Source organism: Vombatus ursinus, unplaced genomic scaffold (assembly GCF_900497805.2).
Source record: "Vombatus ursinus unplaced genomic scaffold, bare-nosed wombat genome assembly UNPS02009062.1, whole genome shotgun sequence".
NCBI lineage: Eukaryota > Metazoa > Chordata > Mammalia > Diprotodontia > Vombatidae > Vombatus > Vombatus ursinus.
Genome location: NW_020948840.1, coordinates 13422944 through 13442739, shown reverse-complemented (window position 1 = coordinate 13442739; position 19796 = coordinate 13422944). Strand labels below are relative to the sequence as shown.

At 34.2% G+C, this 19796-nt stretch overlaps 1 protein-coding gene across 4 annotated transcripts in view; it reads left to right on the top strand.

The window, feature by feature from the left end:
* The window catches only part of SPAST (spastin), a 91288-nt gene that overhangs the window by 59023 nt on the left and 12469 nt on the right, over positions 1-19796 (top strand). For all 4 annotated transcript variants that reach the window (XM_027850575.1, XM_027850572.1, XM_027850573.1 and 1 more), the window contains 7 exons: positions 461-594; positions 873-966; positions 6249-6323; positions 8562-8633; positions 13215-13290; positions 16907-16998; positions 17166-17245. In XM_027850575.1, the coding sequence (XP_027706376.1) occupies positions 461-594; positions 873-966; positions 6249-6323; positions 8562-8633; positions 13215-13290; positions 16907-16998; positions 17166-17245 (623 nt within the window). The remainder of the gene's footprint in view (positions 1-460; positions 595-872; positions 967-6248; positions 6324-8561; positions 8634-13214; positions 13291-16906; positions 16999-17165; positions 17246-19796) is intronic.

The following is a 19796-nucleotide window of genomic DNA, read 5'->3' as shown; positions in this document are numbered from 1 at the left end:
GTATAATGTTTTTTATAGCTCTAATCTAGTCTATTGTACTACTTTATATTTGAAATGCTGATTTCAAAAGGATATTTTTAATATTTAGCAATTAAATTCTTTTGGACAAAGTCTCCCCCAGACCTGCCTTATAATAAATATTTTCATAGTGAAAATGTGTTTAGCCAGTTCTGCTGGGATTAAATTAAGTATGGTAAATTTCAGATTTGAAATACTTAGATGAAAAGCTATGCATTTGTGGGATAGAGGATCTGATTTTGAAATCAGCCAGTGCCGTGGGCAAAATTAAATTTTAACTGATAGAATTATAAAAAAAAATTATTTTCTAACTGAGCATATGCTTAATTTTATTTCATAGTTTAAAATTTTAACTGTCTGAAATCTTAAAGATAACTTGTTAGAAGAGAGTACAAATGTTAGATTGTTATTTGTTTCACTATTAAAAACCTTATTTTTTAAGGGCACTCCCAAAACTAATAGGACAAATAAGCCTTCAACTCCTATGACTGCTGCTCGAAAAAAGAAAGATTTGAAGAATTTTAGGAATGTGGACAGTAATCTTGCTAATCTTATTATGAATGAAATTGTTGACAAGTAAGTTATATTACTGAATTTTCTTCTATTCATCAATTTAAATTTCTTACTCTATGACCAATATGTGTTCTGAGTGAATAAAGTTCAATGTTTACATACTTTTTACATTTTTAATTTTCATGATAGTTTTCACTTAATAAAGATAATTCATGCTATAGTTAAATATTGAAACATGAAAATTACTAAATGCTTAATAAACTATTAATTATTTTACTTCAATTTAGATATAACTGTGAATAGATTCCCATCATAGAATTAATATTCTTTTTCTTTGCCAGTGGAACAGCTGTCAAATTTGATGATATAGCTGGACAAGAGTTAGCAAAGCAAGCATTACAAGAAATTGTTATTCTTCCTTCCCTTAGACCTGAGGTAAGGAAATCATTAACATTTTCCTATAGCATCATGCGTCATGGCATCTGTAGAGACAGTAAGCAAGTGCCACTATGTCAGTACAACTTTATTCACATGCTATGCACTATTTATGACAATAGAGCTAATGAAAACATGGAAAAAATGGTAAGACAGACAAGGGGATGGAAATCACAATGCTATGTATTAGTGCAATATGATGACTAGTTATGCAGGAGGGGAAACAGTATTTGCCATTGTTCAGTCATTTAAAAATTTGTTATGACATTATAGAATCATAGATTCTGAGCTGAAAGGGACTTTAGAGGAAACTTAATAGAATGTTCCTGAACAATTACTGTTTTGATAAAGTAAGTCAAAGTAACCAGAATTAGAAATACAAAAGGGAACGTCTTTGAAATTTGGCCTCAGTAATGCTTAGGAATTACTCTCCAAAGTCACTGAGTTCACCAGAGTGAAGAAAGGGACAGTGAATGGCGGGGAGACATCTAAATTCCCAATACATTTCTTAATTGCCTTGTGGAAATTAACAGTTTGCTGACGGGGGCTCTTTGTATATTTAGTGCAACATTTAGTGTTGTTTTGGATTTGAACACTTAATAAAGCAAGATTTGCATATATTTGTTTGTATTTCATGAGCACTACCAAAAAAACTTAAAAGATTATTTGAAGCTTTTTAAAACAAAAATATAAACATTATTCTTGTCAAATAAAAGACCTTGGGAAGCCTTTCTTGTTAATTAAATCTTCATACTTTTTTGAGGAAACTTGATAGGACTAATCAAGGGACAGTTATGTTTTTTATTTAGAGTTCAAATTATGGCTATTTCATTTGTCTTATCTTTATATACTTCTTATGGAGAGTGAGATCTTACTTCTTTGAGAGGCAGCAGAAGAGCCCTACATTTTGAGTCAGAGAACCAAGGTTCAAATTATCTCTCTTTCTCTGTCACTTAGTATGGGAAAGTCATCTTATCCTCTTTTTCCTCAGTATCCTCATCTGTGTATAAAATGAGCAATTTAAATAAGAGAACCTCTAGATCTCTTCTGGCTATAGATTATATAATCCTGCCTCAAATGGTAGCCAAAATATGTGGATTATCAGTTTGAGTAACTTCTGTCAGCAGTTATATGAGAGAATCAAATACACGAAGACCAAGACAATACTCACTGAAGTGTTGAATATTCATTAAATGTGGTTTTTAATACTTGCTAAGGTTTATATCTTTTTTTTTTTTGTGGGAAACATTTCTGGAACTGTAATGGAATCATGGAGAAAAGTAATTCTGTCATTACTTAGATTTCCAGGAACATACCTGATGTAAACAGCAGAATTAAACTATTTTGTGACCTTTATACTAGGCATATTCCCAGAGCAGTAACCATGAGCAAACCAAGTTAGAATAAAAGAACATGGTAGTGTTATGACAATTATGTTTACTTTATTGTAGAATTGTGGGGTAACAGAACAGGGGGTCTAAGCAGTCTGTTTGATTTCGAAGTAATGGATGATAACCAGATATCATTTGTTTCTAGATTGATAGAAGGTGATGCTTTAATCTTTTCTCATGCAGAGGCTTCTAGTGGATGTTCAAAAGAACACTAGGTTATCCAGGACGATGTGGTATTTCCCACCAACTCAGAATGTCTTCTCTCCAAACAACTTTCCTCAAATGTTTCCAAAGGAGAATGTACTCTGCTCTGTCTAGTGTTTGACTATAGACATTGGCATGGCAGACATGAGATTTATGGGAAAGGGTGCTGGGATTGGAAGCAAATAAGTGGATGCTTATGTAGCATGCTGCTAGCTCTCTGATCCCAGGCAGTGTCACTAAGCCCTTCTTTTACTTGAGCTTCTTCATCTGTAAAATGACAGCTGTAATACTTGTACTATTGTGAGAAAGTGTTTTGTAAACTGTAAAATTGTAATTAGTTGTCATTACTTTACTACATAGTGTGATTGATTTTGCTGATGGTTCTCCTCTAATCGATGTTACTGCTGATTTGTCAATAGTATATGAAGTCTCACTGTTACAGTTTCGTATTTTGACTAAGGGATTTCATCTTCGTGGATCTTCTGTTAAAAATACAAATAGGCTTGGGAGGGATGGAATGGAAAAGCATTTATTAGTCACTTAATACTAAGTGACAGCACTTGATAAACTCTGGGGGTACACATAGAAAATTGAGATGCTCCCTGCTTTCAAAGAGATCATGTTCTAATTGGGGGAGATACACATAAATTTTCATGACAGATAGAAAGGCCAGGTAGTACATAAGCAGGGAAATTAGCTAGAGGTGTCCACTTTTTTCTCATACTGGTATAGTCTCATACCTGGTCTTTTTGTGTCTAGTCTCTTCTCCCTTTCATTTATTTAGTGTAGTCCTGCTAGATTAATCTTCATAAAGCTCCCAGCATGTTATTCTCTTGCCCGAGAACTTTAGTAAAGCCTAAATCTCCTGAGTCAAGACCTGTTGTTATTTGGTCATGTTACCTTTTTAGTTGTTATTCCTACTATTCGAATAGTCTTTTTTGCAGTACTCATCTTTCTTGACCTCTCTGTAGCTTGTGGTACTGTAGACCACTCTTTCAGCCTGAAATCCATTTTATTCTTTGGACTTCACAACACTGTTGTATCTTGTTTCTCGTCCTACCTGTCTGACTCTTCCTTTCAAGTTTCTTTTCTAGTACCATTATCTATGATCTGTCTCCTAAGCATAGGTGTACCTCAAAACTATTCTTGCCCTCTCTTCTTTCTCTGTACTTTCTTGATAAGCTCACAAGGATACAGTTATCTTTGGAGATAACTCCCAACTTTCTCCTTCAAATGATGTTACTACTCAGCAGAGTAAAACTATTTTGTGACTTTATGTGAGGCATATTTTCAGAGAAGTAGCAATGTGCCAACCAAGTTGTAATAAAATAACAGATAATTTGTATTATCAGGAATATGTTCACATTATTCTAGAATTATGGAGTAACAGATTATTTAAGTAATAAAATTTATTTCAAAGTAATGGATGATACTCAGACTTGATTTGTTTCTAAATTGATAGAAGTTGTTGCTTTAATCTTTTCTCATGCGGTGATTGACAGACTTAGATAGACCTTATCTTTTTCCTTTTTGGAGTCTGGATATCTCCCCCATGTATTCCACAGATATGTCAAATTTAACTTGACTAAAATGGAACTTATTAATTTTTTCCTTAAACCACTTCTCTCTTTCTAATGTCTCTGTTTCTATTAAAGGAACCAACATCATTCCATTTATTCAGGTTCAAATCAACAGGATTCTTGATCCCACACTCCCGTATCTAGTCCCTTGCCAGGTCTTCTTGATTCTATCTCCATAACCTCTTTTGCATGCATCCCTTCACCTTCTTTCTTCACATGACCAGTATACATGTTCATGCCTACATTGTGTCTTGACTGAACTATTAACTTTCTAAATAATAATAAATAATCTTCCTGCTTCTGGCCTCTCCATTCTCTAGTCCATCCTCCACACAAAATCATCTTCCTACAGTACAAGTTTGACTATGCAACTCTCCTGCTTAAGAAGCTTGAGGGACTTGCTATATTGTCCTTAGGATAAAATACAAGCTCTTTGGCATTAAAAACTTTTCACAATCTTGTCTTAAACTTTCTTTCAAATTTATTTCATATTAGTCTCCACCATGTACCATGTAGTTGAGTCAAACCAACCTATTTAGTATTCCCCATCTGTGACATTCTACCGCTTTAAGAGCAGGGACTATTTAATTTTTGTTGTGTTCTAGCACTTTGTTGGTGTCTTTCAGGTGGCAGCTACATAATATATATTTGTTGAGTTGAATTGAATGTAGCCACACACATATACAGTCAATCAAAACTACAACCAAACAACTCATTCCTAAAACATTTAACTTCACCACCTCATTCTGTTCCATGTACCTGGAAAGCTTTTCCCTTTGCCATTCCTGCTTGTTTATATACTTATGTTAAGGTTTAAATTAAAGGCTATCTCTTCATTTGAAGCTTTTCTGTATTCTTTCAGCCCTTAGAAAGGTTTCCTATATAAGTGATTATAATTAATTATAGCCAAGATCTATATTGTCCTTTATAGTTTGCAAAGTTGTTTACATATGTTATCTCATGTATTATTGACCTATCTCCCAGGGTTGTTGTAAGGATTAAATAAGATTAATAAATTAAATTTGTAAAGCACTTAGCACAGTGCCTAACACATAGTAGGTGTTACATGAATGTTAGCTGTTGTTATGTCCTCAAAATAATACTGTGAGATTGGTGCTATTACTATCTTCATTTTGTAGATGAGGAAACTGAGTTTTAGAGAAGTGACTTGCCCTGGGTCTCACAATATTTAAATTCAAATTCAGGTCTTCTGACGCCAAGTCCAGTGTTCTATTCGTTATCCCCTATACCTTTTTATATATACTTCTCTTATAGTGTTAATCATTTTCCACCTTAATAATTATTTGTTTATTTTTCTTTCTACCACTTGGTAAGCTCCTTGCAGATAGAAAATCTCTCTCTCATTTTTAATCTCCCATAGTGTGTAACCCTCAAGGAAATTATAGTCTAATTGGGAATATAAGCAACTTAAAATATAATATAAATATATTATTATAAAAAACCTAAGTAACATTATAAGAGGTAAAATTAATAATCGAATGCATTAATAATAGAAGTAAATGCCATAATGTACTGTGCTGTTGGATTTCAAATGAATGGTTTGAACTTCTTAAGTGCTATTGAAATTTTGAAGCAGGACAAGGTCATTGTAGGCTAAATGTCCCCCTAGAGGAAGTAGGGTTTGGAATGGGTAGGACTTGGAAAGAAGAAAGGGAGTGAAGAAGGTAGAGGCATGAATGGATTTGTACAGTTAACTTGCAGATAAATTCAAAATTCCAGTCAATATATTCTAATGTAAGTCAATATCTCCTAGTTCTCTTTTGTGTAACTTGTATATATCTATGTCTGTACTTAGAAAATTTGCCTTACTTTAGCCTAGTTCATTCTTCTGCCATATTCACCTTCAATAAAGAAACAATGAAACCTATTGCTCTTTCTAACTATTCTTTGTGCTAACATCTCCCTGGATTTCAAATTCTAATGTTGTCTGTCTTATGTCTGAATGAAAATAATTAGGAAATGTTTGTCTTTGTTTTGTAAAGTTATCTTTTCTATTTCATTAATAACCATTTCCCCAGATTTAGTGATATTCATCTACCTGTAGAACAAAGTTTTGAACTAAAATATGTTCTTGTATTTTTAAAAGTTATTCACAGGGCTTAGAGCTCCTGCTCGAGGATTGTTGCTATTTGGCCCACCTGGAAATGGAAAAACTATGCTGGTAAGAAATGCTTGTTATGTGTTTGAATCTTCTATATTTGAGAAATATAGAAATATATTCTAGAAATCATTTTTCTTTCCTAGATAGTTTCTCTGATTTTTCTTTATAAAAGATTTATCACTATCCAGAAACTTTAGTAATGTTGAAGTAGATAGCTGTAAAATAATGTTAGTGCTGGAGAGGCTTTGTGGGGTAATGGAAAAAAGGACTAGACTGTGAGTTAGACCTACATCCCTATCCCTTCTTTGACATTTAGTGGTATGATCATTGGCAAGTCACTTTAACATTCTGTGCCTAAGCTAACTCATAATAACCTTATGAGATTCATAAGGCAAATATTATTGTCCTGATTTTACTGATGAAGAAAGTTTTTATATTCCTCAGAAAACTGTATAAATGAATTGGGGAATCAGTAGTAAATATTTTTCTTAATAGTTGCATCCTGTGTAGTATTTGATAGTTTTTCCTTAATTGTAACTGAGTATAGTTATCCCTTCCACATCTTGACTTTTCCGATTGTGGTTTCAGTATACCAAGGGTCAGCGTGTCAACAGGCAATCACAATGTCACGAGACTTATGTGAAAACCAGGTTTATTACAGGAGAAATGAATATGCCTGTGGAACCCAAAGAGTTTACAATCCTTACAGAATTTTGCATGCTTGTGACAGTACCACAAAAGGAGGAGAAAACAGGAAGGGGCATGGCATGGGAGGGGAAAGGTGAAGTGATCCCTCCTGAGAAGGAGGAGCAAGGTGATGGCAAAAGCCTCGTTCTTTTCCCTTGGGAACGGCTAGACTACGAAGATAGGAGTGTCTGCTTATCTGCACAGGACCCCAGCTACATAAGTATTTTCCCCAGTCTGGTACTGGCTGTGTAACACCTGCCTTGCCTCCCAAGGACACACAGGGAATCTGGTTTGGGGTGCAGACAGCAAATTATCTCAGCCTTAGGGCAGGGAGGACTTCATCCATGACACATTCTGCATGCTCTGGGTCCTGTGTTTCTGGAAGATAGTACAACTCAAAAAGACAAGTTCAGAGGACCCCTTAACAGCCCTTAACAAATCCATAAGAAATTAAATGGGAATTTTTTGGGAGTTTTGTGGAAGTCGCAGATGACACGTGAAGGCCAGCTGACAACACAGAACCTATAACCAAATACTTAACCCACATTTTACAATAAGGTACTATAAATACCACATAAAAGAAAAAATCCAGACATCTTCTCTGGTATGAAAGGAGAGCCAAAAAATTTTACACAGATTTTCCAGGTTGCAAGGCCTCCACGCCCCTAACCACCATGATGTGGAAGGGATAACTGTAGCTTTTTTTTTTTTTTTTTTTTGATGTGTGTTTTTTCTGCTTCCCATCTTTTCTATTAAAGACCTCACAAACAAATTTACATAATGGCTAACATGCAATCTGCTCAGTATGTGTTTTGGGACAGCTGAAAGGAGTAGTGGAATAATTTTCATTGTATTCAGGCTTTATATAAAAGCATACAATAAGCAACATGTCAGAGTGGCTAGAAGACTGGCCTTGGACTTAGGAGTCCTGGATTAAAGTTCTGCCTCTAAAACATACAAGTGTGAGAAGTCAATTTATTGCTTGGTGACTCAAGGCAACTCTAGAAGCATGGTCAGTCTGCATCTGTGGAGAGAATATTTAAGTTGTAAGTTCTCCATACCAGTGACATCACATCTGGACCAAGTAACAATATATACACTGTATATACCCTATGTTGAGTAGTTTTTTAGATTCTAGCTACTTTAGCAGACTAAAAAATAATTTGTTCAAATTATACAGAAACCTGGTTGTCAAAGTTGCTAAGACCTTTTTCCTGCTATGTTTCCAGGTATTTCTGCTCTCCTGGATATCTTTGCAAAAAAGAGAGAATGAACAAAGACCTGGCACTGTTTTTTGCTGGCAGCTCAACTTCCTTTATTGCAAGCTGCCATTGCCATAATAGAAAGGAGAAAAGCCAGCATCTTCTTCTTTTCTTTCTAGTCCTTTTAAGAAAAGGACTGACAGGAAGCTTCTCCTTTTGCATAATAGAGAAAAACATCATAATTGTGTTATAATATCAGTAATCATGTCTTTAATTTTTAGAAAATCTTTGTTAGTTATTTTAACATCCCAAATTAGGTACTGTTTAAATAGGGTATTGTGATTCTTTAAATCCTTATTTTAATATATGCTCATGTGGCTTTATACCTGCTTTTTTACATTTCTTAAAGGCCAAAGCAGTAGCTGCAGAGTCCAATGCAACTTTCTTTAATATAAGTGCTGCAAGTTTAACCTCAAAATATGTAAGTAACTACTTTCAATATTTATTAACTTAAGTTAATGTGCAAATTTTAATGTATTAAATACTAATAATGGTAGTGTAAGTAAGAATGTTTTCTTAGGATTTTGTACCTACTTTAAAGATATAACAAGAAATTATAGACTTGAAAGTAGTTAGTTTATTTATTATTTAATATTTCCCTTTTGTGGAACATAATCATTTTACCTCTAAACATTCAATTCAACAAATGTTATTAAGTACAAGCATCAAGTATACAAAGTAAAACATGAAGCAGTCCTTGCCCTTAAAGAGCTTAATTACTTCTGAGAAAATACAACATGTACAAAGTAAGTAAATATAAAATATGAATGTAAAATGTATGAAAAGTATCCTCAAGAGGGAGAGAGCACTAATTACTAGTGGGAGGAAATCAAGAAATATTTCATGTAAGAGATAGCATCTGAGCTATGCTTTGAAGGAAGCTAAGGATTTTATGAAGCAGGGGTGAGATGATATGGGAGCCTGCTCGTGCAAAGATACAAGAGGCAGTGGATGGAATGTCTTGTAAAGGGAATAGTTAATCGGCTGGTTTGATTGAAATAGAGGTGAAGAATGTAAAATAAGACTCAAGAGCTAGATGGTAGCCAGATAGCAGAGGGCTTTAAATTCCAAGATAAAGGTTTTGTTTTTATCCTTAGGAGAAGGGAGTAATAGATAATATTAGTTTCTAGAAAGGAAGCATCCAAATTCTCTGAGACTCCCTCCACCCCCCTACCCCAGTACTCAGGTTTTCTATGTAACCTTCCTAAGCCTCTCCCTTATTTCCTTTCTGTTATTTATATATGTCAGTTTTGTGTCTTTTCTCCATTTGCTTTGTAATGTCATTGATGATATTCCAGAAGGAGCTTAACTTGATATTCGTATATTCAGTGGCAAGAACTTTTAAGAGTAGCAGTGTCTGATGTTACATAGCAGATATATTAACAAGGTCAATGCCAGGCAAAATTGTGAATATGGTAGTTTGACTTTTATTTCCAGCCTTCAGTCAGTCACTCAGTAAGGACTTGGAGTGTGCAAGGCATGGTGCTGAAATACCAGGGGATTCAGAGACTAAAGTCCCCACTTCCAAGGAGTTTACTTTCTAATATGTATATATAGGAGTGTGTGCAGAGTGTATACTAACCCTAACAGGAACTAGGAATGGCTGCGTGGAGAAGGTGGTACTTGAGTTGAATCAACAAGCATTTATTCATCACTTTCTCTGTGCCAGGCCCTTTGTTTAGTGCTAGGGATGCAGATACAAGCAAAAAGAAAGATAGCTCCTGACCTCAAGGAACTTACTTTTTAGTGGAGAAAGACAACATATCAAAGAGGGCTTAAAAGTAGGAGGGATTTAAGGAGGGGATGTACCCCATGGTAGAGGTGTGTATTGTGGTAGTCTGGAGGATGAAGCACAACTCATCTGAGTCCTTTCTCCAAATGGAGGTTCTGAGTAGAACTGACCAATGAGAAAAGGGGACCACAGTGGTGGAGTGAGAAGCATCTGAGGCATTGAGGCATGGTGGTAAAAAAAAAAATGGGAATTTGAAAAGACAGAGGTGAAGAGGGAATTAATTATAGGCATGGGGAACAGTTAAGTGCAAAGACATGGAGATGGAAGATGGAGTATTGTGTGAAGTCTGCCAGTATGGCTGCATTGTAGAGTGAGGTGTAAGAAGACTGAAAAAGTAGAAAGAAGCAACATTGTGAAGAGCTTAGGTGAAAGCAGAAGAGTTTATATGGTGTATTCTGGAAGTCACTGCAGTTTTAAGCTACTTAAGCAAAGCTTAAAACTGCACAAAGACTTCTGGGATATCCAATATTTCATCCTAGGGGAAATAGGGAGCTACTGGAGTTTGTTGAGTAGAAGAGTGACACAATAAGACCTGAGCTTTAGGAAAATTACTTTGGCAGTTATGTGGAGGATAGATTGATGTAGGGAGCAACTTGAGTCAAGAAAAAAATGTAGACTTTTTTTGCAGTAGTCCAGGGGAAACACAAGCCTGGATTAGCATAACGAACTATAATCCTACTACAGAAATAACCAATATTTTAAAATTTTAAAAGCCTTTTAAAAATTATTATGGTAGTTTGAAAAACATGGCAAAAATCATAATAGCCAACAGAACTTAAAAGAATTTTTAAGTAGTTGTGGAAATAATACATTCTATCTATATCAGAAGTTAAAAACAATGTGTTCTTACAAAGAGGAATACTTTGAAGATAATTTGGTCACTTCATATGCATTAAGGTTATACTTTTTTGATGGAAAAACTTTTATCTTATTCATACTTAGATATGTAAATGATGATTTATACTATGTTAGATTTCCCAGTATTTGGATTTTAATAGAAGTCAAAGCTTTAAGCCACAGGAATCAACTCTAATGATGGAATTTTAACCATAGGTCGCAGGTCAGGGAATGTGATAATTCTGAGGAAGAAAGCCTTTCTGGTTCCCCTCAAATCGTACTGTATTATGATTGTCCTAGATGTTGGTCTGGTTTTGGTTGTAGACTTCTTTGATGAAAGTATGCATATAAGTTCTGTAGTTATTAAGTGTTTATAACAATGGTGAATGAAATGAGTCATTAAAGCAGCAGAATCATTTTCTGACCATGGATTAGTGTGTTCTAGTGTGTTCCACTAAAGTGATCTTAGAATCATTCTACAAATTCAGTTGGATGAATGTTTATTAAATGTCTTAAGGTACCATAGACTTTTGATGTCAGCCAACTTAATGTCACACTCAATAAGTGAAGTAAGACAAATGGCTCCCCAGTCTTGGCTTAAATACCTGGAGGAAATCTCGTTATCTGTTAGGATAGCATGTTAGCCTGTTCAATTACTGGAGCACACTAGTTATTGTAAAGCTTTTCCTTATATTGAACCCAGGTCTGCTTCTTAATAAATATTCATCCAGCCTTCAAAAGCAACACAAAACAAGACTGTATGTACTGTCTTCTACATGATATCCTTTTATGATGCACACCATATCTCTCCTTAGTCTTATTTCTAAGCTAAACATACCCAGTTCTATCAGCTATTCCTCAAAGATCAAGGGGTCTAGACTTTTTCATTATCCTTGTTTCCCAACCTCTTAGGATACTACAGTTTGCCAATACTCCTCTTAAAAACTGACAGAACTAGGCATGTTACAGCAAATGTGTGAGTAGCACAAAATATAGAGGAACTGAAAAACTTTGGAAACTCTCTGGACTTCACTTTTCTCATTTGTAAAATGAAGGGGGGTTGTTTTTGAAGTAGATGAAGTAGATGTTTTTAAGGTGCCTTCCAGTTCTGCGATGTATAATTTATTTTATTTCACATTGTCCAGATGATATATTTCTGTTAATATAGTCCGAGATTACATTAGCTTTTTTTAGCAAGAGCATATGAATGTTTGTTTATATTAAGTTTGTGATCAAGTGAAATCCCTCAAATCTTTCACAAGGGTTTCAGTTGCATATTTTTCCTACTGTGTTAAATATGGACAATTTTGCATACACATAAACTAATATTAGCTTGTTTATTTATGTAAAAAAACAAATTTATCAGCTTATGAATTACCAACCAATTACTTCACATTGTAACAGTAGTATTTCCTTCATTAAAGGAAGAATAGCAGGAGCAAAAGAAGATGGTATTAGAAAAGGATCTGAAAATTGACAAAAATTTGGAAGTGTAAATGATTAGCTCAATTTAAATGTAAAAAAAAAGGAGCTATAGGACTTAGTATGCTGTTTTGTTTTTTTTTTAATTATTTAGAATAGCCTTTTTAAAATCAGTCATTACAGTAATAGCACTTTAGTTTCTGCTTGAGATGTGCAAAGTAAAACACACATCAAAGCAGCTTTGTGCAAAGATTGGGTATCCATAAATTTGGGCCAAGTCTCCTTGGCCAAATATCAGGTTCTTTTGGTAATGGAGTTGTGGAAACAGGTAAGGAAGGGAGAAGAGGCATCACAGAAACATATTTCCAGCTAGGCTTGTCTATATACCATTTGTTTTCTTATGTATTACTAAGTACTGTGGCAACTGGAGATGGCCTAAGTTGACTGGATTTGGCACTTCAGGAATATTTCAATCAGGCCAAAGTGACTCATGATACCTGGAATTTGTTGCCTACTGTTGGTGTTTATGATGCTGACTTTTTCAGGAAGTTTCACTGGGATTATTCATTGTAAGATGGATTCTCCTTCATCTTACCCTCCTACTCCCCTCCAGAAATTATTTTTACATACACACACACACACACACACACACAGAGCATTCACTTATTCTATATACTTACCTACCCCCTGTGCTCTCTATCCCAAATTCTATTTGTTCCTAAGGGAGAAGAAAACTAAAGTTGACTTTATTGTTTTGTTTTGTTTTATTTTAATTTTCAAACCCGAATTAAATCTTGATGTTTTCTTCTTTCTCTACCCCCTAAATTTATATTGAAACAAAAGGAGAAAAATCAGATCTGTTTGTCCTAAGATTACAGTCATAGAAATGATAAGAGGTGGAATAATTTTGAGGTTTAATGTTTAACAAAATGTTTAATACTTTGTTTTTAGGTAGGTGAAGGAGAGAAATTGGTAAGAGCTCTTTTTGCTGTGGCTAGAGAACTTCAGCCTTCTATAATTTTCATAGGTAAGACTATGTTGTGCTGATAAATATCATTCATGAAATCCCTTTCTCCAAATATGATAGGGCTCTTATTCTTTCAGTACTTAAATAGATCTGTGGTATCATTGCTGTAGATACAGATAACAACCTATCAAAACTCTTGCTTGCTGTTTAACTCTTATTCATGTCTTCCCATAAATCTTTCACAAGAGATTCACCCAACATGCTGAGGAACTCCATCTAGATCTTTTGGTTTTATATGGGTACCTATGCAGCATGTAGGCTGTCCATCTATAACTAATTTATAACAGGTCCACCACTTTTTCTGTTCAGAAATTTCTGTTATCCTTTACATTGCTCTGGGTACATAGTTTATTATTGATAATGTGATGAATATGTTTACCACCACACATCTTGCTATTAACCTTGACTTATAATTTTGATTCCTCATGAATTATAGTATTCTCTGATTTACAGTGTAGAATCACTAGGAAGATAGTGATGTTAACAAGATCAAGTGGAGAAATTTAGAGTAATTGAGAGCACTACAGGCAATCTTGTCCATTCCTATCTTCTGTTCAATTCTGAGTCCAGTTCATTGTCCATCTACCATGTTTGCCAATTAAAGTATAGGATGTGCTCTATAGATTATCCGATTGACTGTATATGGTAGGCTGGTCAATATGAATTCTTCATCTACTTTGTATTTCTTGCGTGGATAGTTAGGCCAAGTTCTTTTGAGTGATTATGGATTTCGTTTTGGCTGCTCTGCAGTGTTATGGGGCTTGATGCAGCCAGCACTATGTCATCCACAAACAGGAGCTTCTGGAAGACCTCATCTATAGGGAATCACTCTTCCTTTTGGACTTTGTACTGGATATCCTTCATGACAGTGACAAACACCTTTGGTGAGCATATGTCTCCCTGTTTTATGCCTCACTTGATATGAATAGTCAGAGGATAGTCAACATTTTCTCTATTGTTGCATCTTTCAGGGAAGCTTGTATGATCTTAATATATGATTGAGAGACATTTTGATGAAGGAGACCTTTAAGGCTACATTTTCCTCTGCCAGACTAGATGCTTTTTCATTCAACAAACAGGGTTCTTTTTAGGTTTTCTACCTTTCAGTCAACTGTTTGACTATAAAAATGTCATCCGCCACAGAATATAATTTGCACCCTGCCTGTTCTCTTCTTAGTTCTTCATCAAGAATGTCTTTTATGTGTGTAAATTCTCATAAAGATGTTGCAGATTTGCACGAATAGATATACAAATTAGTCGTTACTGATATATTCTCAAGTTCTCCTCTCTCTTCTTTTTTTGTAATAATAACAGCTTTGATTTTTTCCCCCTCTTTCTGATACCTTAAGAATTGATCCCTTAGTGCCCTCTAGGTTGTCTCTTGGTTTTCCCATCTCTGTTTTCTTTAGTGCCATTTCTACAACCTCATAAGTTACATTAAGCAGCATGATATTAGATTCCAAATTGGCTCTGTTATCATTTTTGTTATAGAAACTATCTAATTCTTTACATTTCCCTTCCTTTGTCCTTTCCTTTCCTTTTTCTGTACTGTCTCCCCATCTTGCTCAGGATGGAAGTATAGAACTGCTCATAGGCCCAGTCTCCCTACTGATCAGCATGGGAATTTTGACATGCTTCATTTCTGGCCTGGGCCAATTCAGCTTTTTTTTAGGATAATTTTTGGCTCTCTTTCCACCCCATTGCCATGCCAGAGTTCATCATATTAATACCCAGTTTAGTACAGACCACTGATTGATGTATTCCAGTGTACCTCAAAACTCTCAAACTCAAGAGATCTGCCAGCTTTGTTCTCCCAATAATCCCTGGTAACTGGGATTACATGTGTTTTTTCTGTTTTTCAAATGAGTATGTTCTAAACTGGTATTGTTCTTAGCTATTATAGCTCTCCAGTTGGCAAGGATATTAGATGTTTGCCATCCAAGGTGGTTTCTAAACTCTTGGTTCCCTCACTGTGGCAGTTAACCTGTGTTGATTAAACTTACTTTGGAAATGGTAATAGTCTCTTTCTTTGTCTACTAATTTCCATTTTTATGTATCAATAGGTTATTTAAGTAGGTCAGATGCAAAATATTAAGATATAGTATTTTTCTCATTTTTATTCTTCTAAATTTGTTGGGTTTTGACCTTTGTTATAACAAGTCAGTGGTCTGACTATAGATTAGTAACCAGTCATTTCTTATCTAATAAGGTTTGGAAAGTTTCATTTTTTTTATTATGACATTCAGTCTTTCCCATGCCCAGAGCCTCATGATTCTCTTCTTGAAGAAAATATTCATATTTATAGGCATGTGATTTCTGAGTAGAATATGAGTTTTTGGCCTTTTTTCTATCTTATTTCTGAATCATATTTTTCCATCATATTTTTCGCTGTCCTTTCCTACAGTCATCTTTGCATTAAAGATCCCTGAGTTTTAAAGTATATAGTGATTTAATTTAGGAAGGACTCAATAAGTTTTCCATAAATGTCTCTACCACTGCATCATTTGTGACAGAGGTTGTCAAATAAGTTGCCACTATCTTTGGTGATCCTTTTGCAAAATGGTCCTCATGTGTTTTGCAGTGCAGAATGATCAGGTATTCTTTGAAATTATATTTCTTTTTAGCCTTTATAGGTGTCATAAAACCTCATTCTTGAAGAATTTGTGAGTAATCTCTTAGTTCAGCTGCAGGGATCTTATATCCTTGATTTCTTTTTATAATGACAGTGCCAGTATTTATATGATTCTTTTCAGTATTATCAGTGTTTTAGTTTCAGTTCAGTGGACGCCCAGTTGTAGGCCAACAACCTCACATTAAAAGTACCAACAGCTAATTAATGTTAATTATCTTACAACTATTTTGTTGTACAGTTTTGATTTTTTGATTTGTAGCACTCTTTGCATTATTTCCGACCACTGCCATCATGACTGTCAGAGTAGAGCAAGATTGAGGGCTGTTTTATGCATTTCTTTGTTTCACACATTGCTATAGCCATTGAATTCATTGCCTACTGATAATGAGTTTCTTTTTTTGTTTGTTTGTTTGTTTGTTTTTGGGCAATTGGAGTTAAGTGACTTGCCCAGGGTCACATAGCTAGTAAGTGTCAAGTGTTTGGTCTGAGGCCGGATTTGAACTCAGGTCCTCCTGACTTCAAGGCCAGTGTTCTATCCACTATGCCACCTAGCTGCCCCTGATAATGAGTTTCTTTATACTTAGATTAACTGGAAAGCAGACATGAAAATTTTATCAATAAAGCATTTTTTAAAAAGCAGATCTATTTTGTTAATTCAAACTTTTTCAGCATGGTAGAACCTAACAGGGTTTATTCTCCATTGACTGAGTCTTCAAGAGTCCAAATTTATCTCTGTGCCCCTAGAGGACATTGGAATAGGATTTTTGTGGTGGAGAAGGGACACTAGTTAGCAAACATCTTTCAAAATGGAAAAGTTCAAAGAAGAAACTCATGTTAAAGACTACATGATGACTTATATTGGTTTCCCTCTGTTAATAACTTGTAACATTTAGCTCTTAAAATAAGAAATAAGCTACATAGAAATAATTTTAAATGATTTGGGTAGTTTGGCCATTGATGATGGTATCATCTTTTTCTTTGCAGATGAAGTTGACAGTCTTTTATGTGAAAGAAGAGAAGGAGAACATGATGCTAGTAGACGTTTAAAAACTGAATTTTTAATAGAATTTGATGGTGTAAGTATTCTTCATGATCTTTGTTTTAACATAAATATTTTCCTTTTTTTAAATAACCAAAATTAGAAATATAATTTTTGTGTATAGTGTATATTATTTTTATGTATTCTTTTGTATCACTTTAAACTTAAAAAAAAATTTTTTTTTTTTTTTGATTCATCTTATAGGTACAGTCTGCTGGAGATGACAGAGTCCTTGTAATGGGCGCAACTAACAGGCCACAAGAGCTTGATGAGGCTGTTCTCAGGTAAATATTTGTATGTCTTTCTGTATTTGTAAAAGCTTCATTACACTTTTACTTTCCTTTTCCCTCATTTGCCTTCTCTTCTCCCCTTGATTCCTCTGTCTCTTAATTGTGAGGAGGGGATAATATTTTTTTCCTCTCATGATTTCCTTTGTCGTCTTTGGTTATCAATTATATCAAGGTAAACCTTGATAGTAAGGTAGACTATATTGTTTATGGTTTGAAGGTAAACCATATTGTTATTGTTTGTATTTTTCTCCATTGTGTTAAATCATTCACACCAGTGTTAACTCTTCTTGAGTTAGCTATGAGGACTACTAACTAGTAAATCAGCACAATTGAAGACTTTCCTTCAAACCAAAAACAATTAACATTTTCCTTTTCCTAATTGAGAATTAGCACCTAATAACCCTCACTTTCTTCTTCTAGTAGTAAAATATAGGTGGAGGAAAATGGGAATTATGTAAGTATATATGTTAACTTACTGTATATGAGCTTGTATTTTACATTTCAAACTCAAGATTTATATACTTTAAGAAATTTGTTTTTTGCAGAGCACATAATTTAGTATATCCTGAAAACTCCCCCAAAAAACCTAACATCAATTTTATAATGTTCATATTAGTTTAATACTAGTATGGATATAAATAAAGCCAAAGTGTGGAAATGCCTAGGAAAATATTGACCAAGTCTGGTGCCCTTTTATTAAAATATGAGGCATTTTAATACATTTTTCATTCAGTTACATATTATTATACGTATAAGCTTTCATATAAATAAGCATTCAACCATTCAAATGAGTAAAGTTAAATTGGAGTTCTGTAAGCAGGCTTCAAACTGATAAATTCTTTGTTTTTCATTGTATGGTGTCTTTGAGTGTGTATAATAGTCCTAGCATTAGGGCCTTCATTGATATATAGTGACTACTTGGTTTGTACAGAAGCTTTATTGCAGTTCGCCATTACTCTGACCTTTTTTTGAATTCCCAACTGTGGAAATGTAGAGTGGAAAAACAAATGGTAATAAGTAACATGGGAAAATTGTACTACCAAGCAAGTTCTTGCTGGTACTTGAAGAAGCATACTGTTCTACAAGATCTAGGAATAATTTCCATTACAAAAGGATCCTATCATGATGCTGTTGAGGAATAAAGATCCATCATCTATTTTATAGTTATTCTGTCACTGTGTTCATGAGGAACATGATTTATACAATAGTAAAATTAAATCTATAGCATAATAGAATACTTTACAATAGGATTTAACTTTTTTTTTTCAATTTTCCTCCTGGGTTGTTTATTTCCATAGCTTAGACATATCTACCCTAATGAAGTCAGTTGATTTTGTGGAAATATAATGTTAGGTAAAACAGTATGGGAGGAAATTAGTTCAACAGCAACAGTCTTATAAATGAGAAATCTACTTTTAGCACCTAAAACTCTTGGTGTGAGAACTTCTAAAGTACAGAATGATAAGAGGAGATTCTGCTAGACTGGAAACTCCTTCGGGCAGAAAATAAGTTCAGTAACTGTTATGGATTGGTCATACTTACCTCTTGACAAGAATAAGAGGATAGAAGTGCTTCCCCTAAAACAGGAAAGTGGGAGAGCCACCACTTGGAATGATGAAACAGCTAGATATAAGGAATTAACATTATTTTTGAAACATTTTATGGCAAAATTGTATAAAATATTTGTACTTAAAAAGTTAACAATCCAAGTGTACAAGTATTTAGGTATATATTTTGAGTTAATTGATTAGTTAATTTCTTATTTTACCATTAGAGCATGTTGCTATGTCTTTGCTATCACCAAAAATAGATTAGAACCACCTATCATTTTTTAAAGCTGTATTAGTGCCTTTTGTTCTGATACCACAGTCATTTCCAGAAACCCCCACTCATTGAACATCCCTTGTAACAATGAGAAACAGTTATGCAAAATTAAAGCAGATGTTTGATGGTATATGCAACATTCAACAGTCTTGAATGTCTCTCACCTCTTACCTGTTCTAAACAAAAAAGCCATTACAATTAATCATTTTATCTGCCTTTCAGTATTGTTTTTATTTACATTGTTATGGTCATTGTATATACTTTTTCTAGTTATGCCTACTTCATGCTATCATACAACTTTTCCCATGTTTCTTTCATTTCTTTATATTTGTCATTTCTTACAGTGCAAGAGTGTTCCATTACAGTCATATGTTAACAGTGCAGCCATTCCATTCACTTTGGGAACCCACTTTGTTCACAATTTTTGGCTGTTACAAAAGTTCCATCTGTTATTTTATGATGGTATTAAGTAAAGTAGATAAATTAAATTTAAACAGTAAATGATGTAAAAAAGCACTTCTTTAAAACATTTTTCTTTTTTTTTTTTTACTTTTTAAAAAAAATTCAGTTTTATTTTTAGGTTTGCATTCTCTTCTTCCTCTGCTCCTTCCTTCACCTTTTGAGAAGTCAAGAAAACAAAATCTATTATAAAAACGTTTACTCAAGTAAAACAAATTCCCGCATTGGCCATGTTTTGGGAAAAAAAAACATGCCTCGGTCT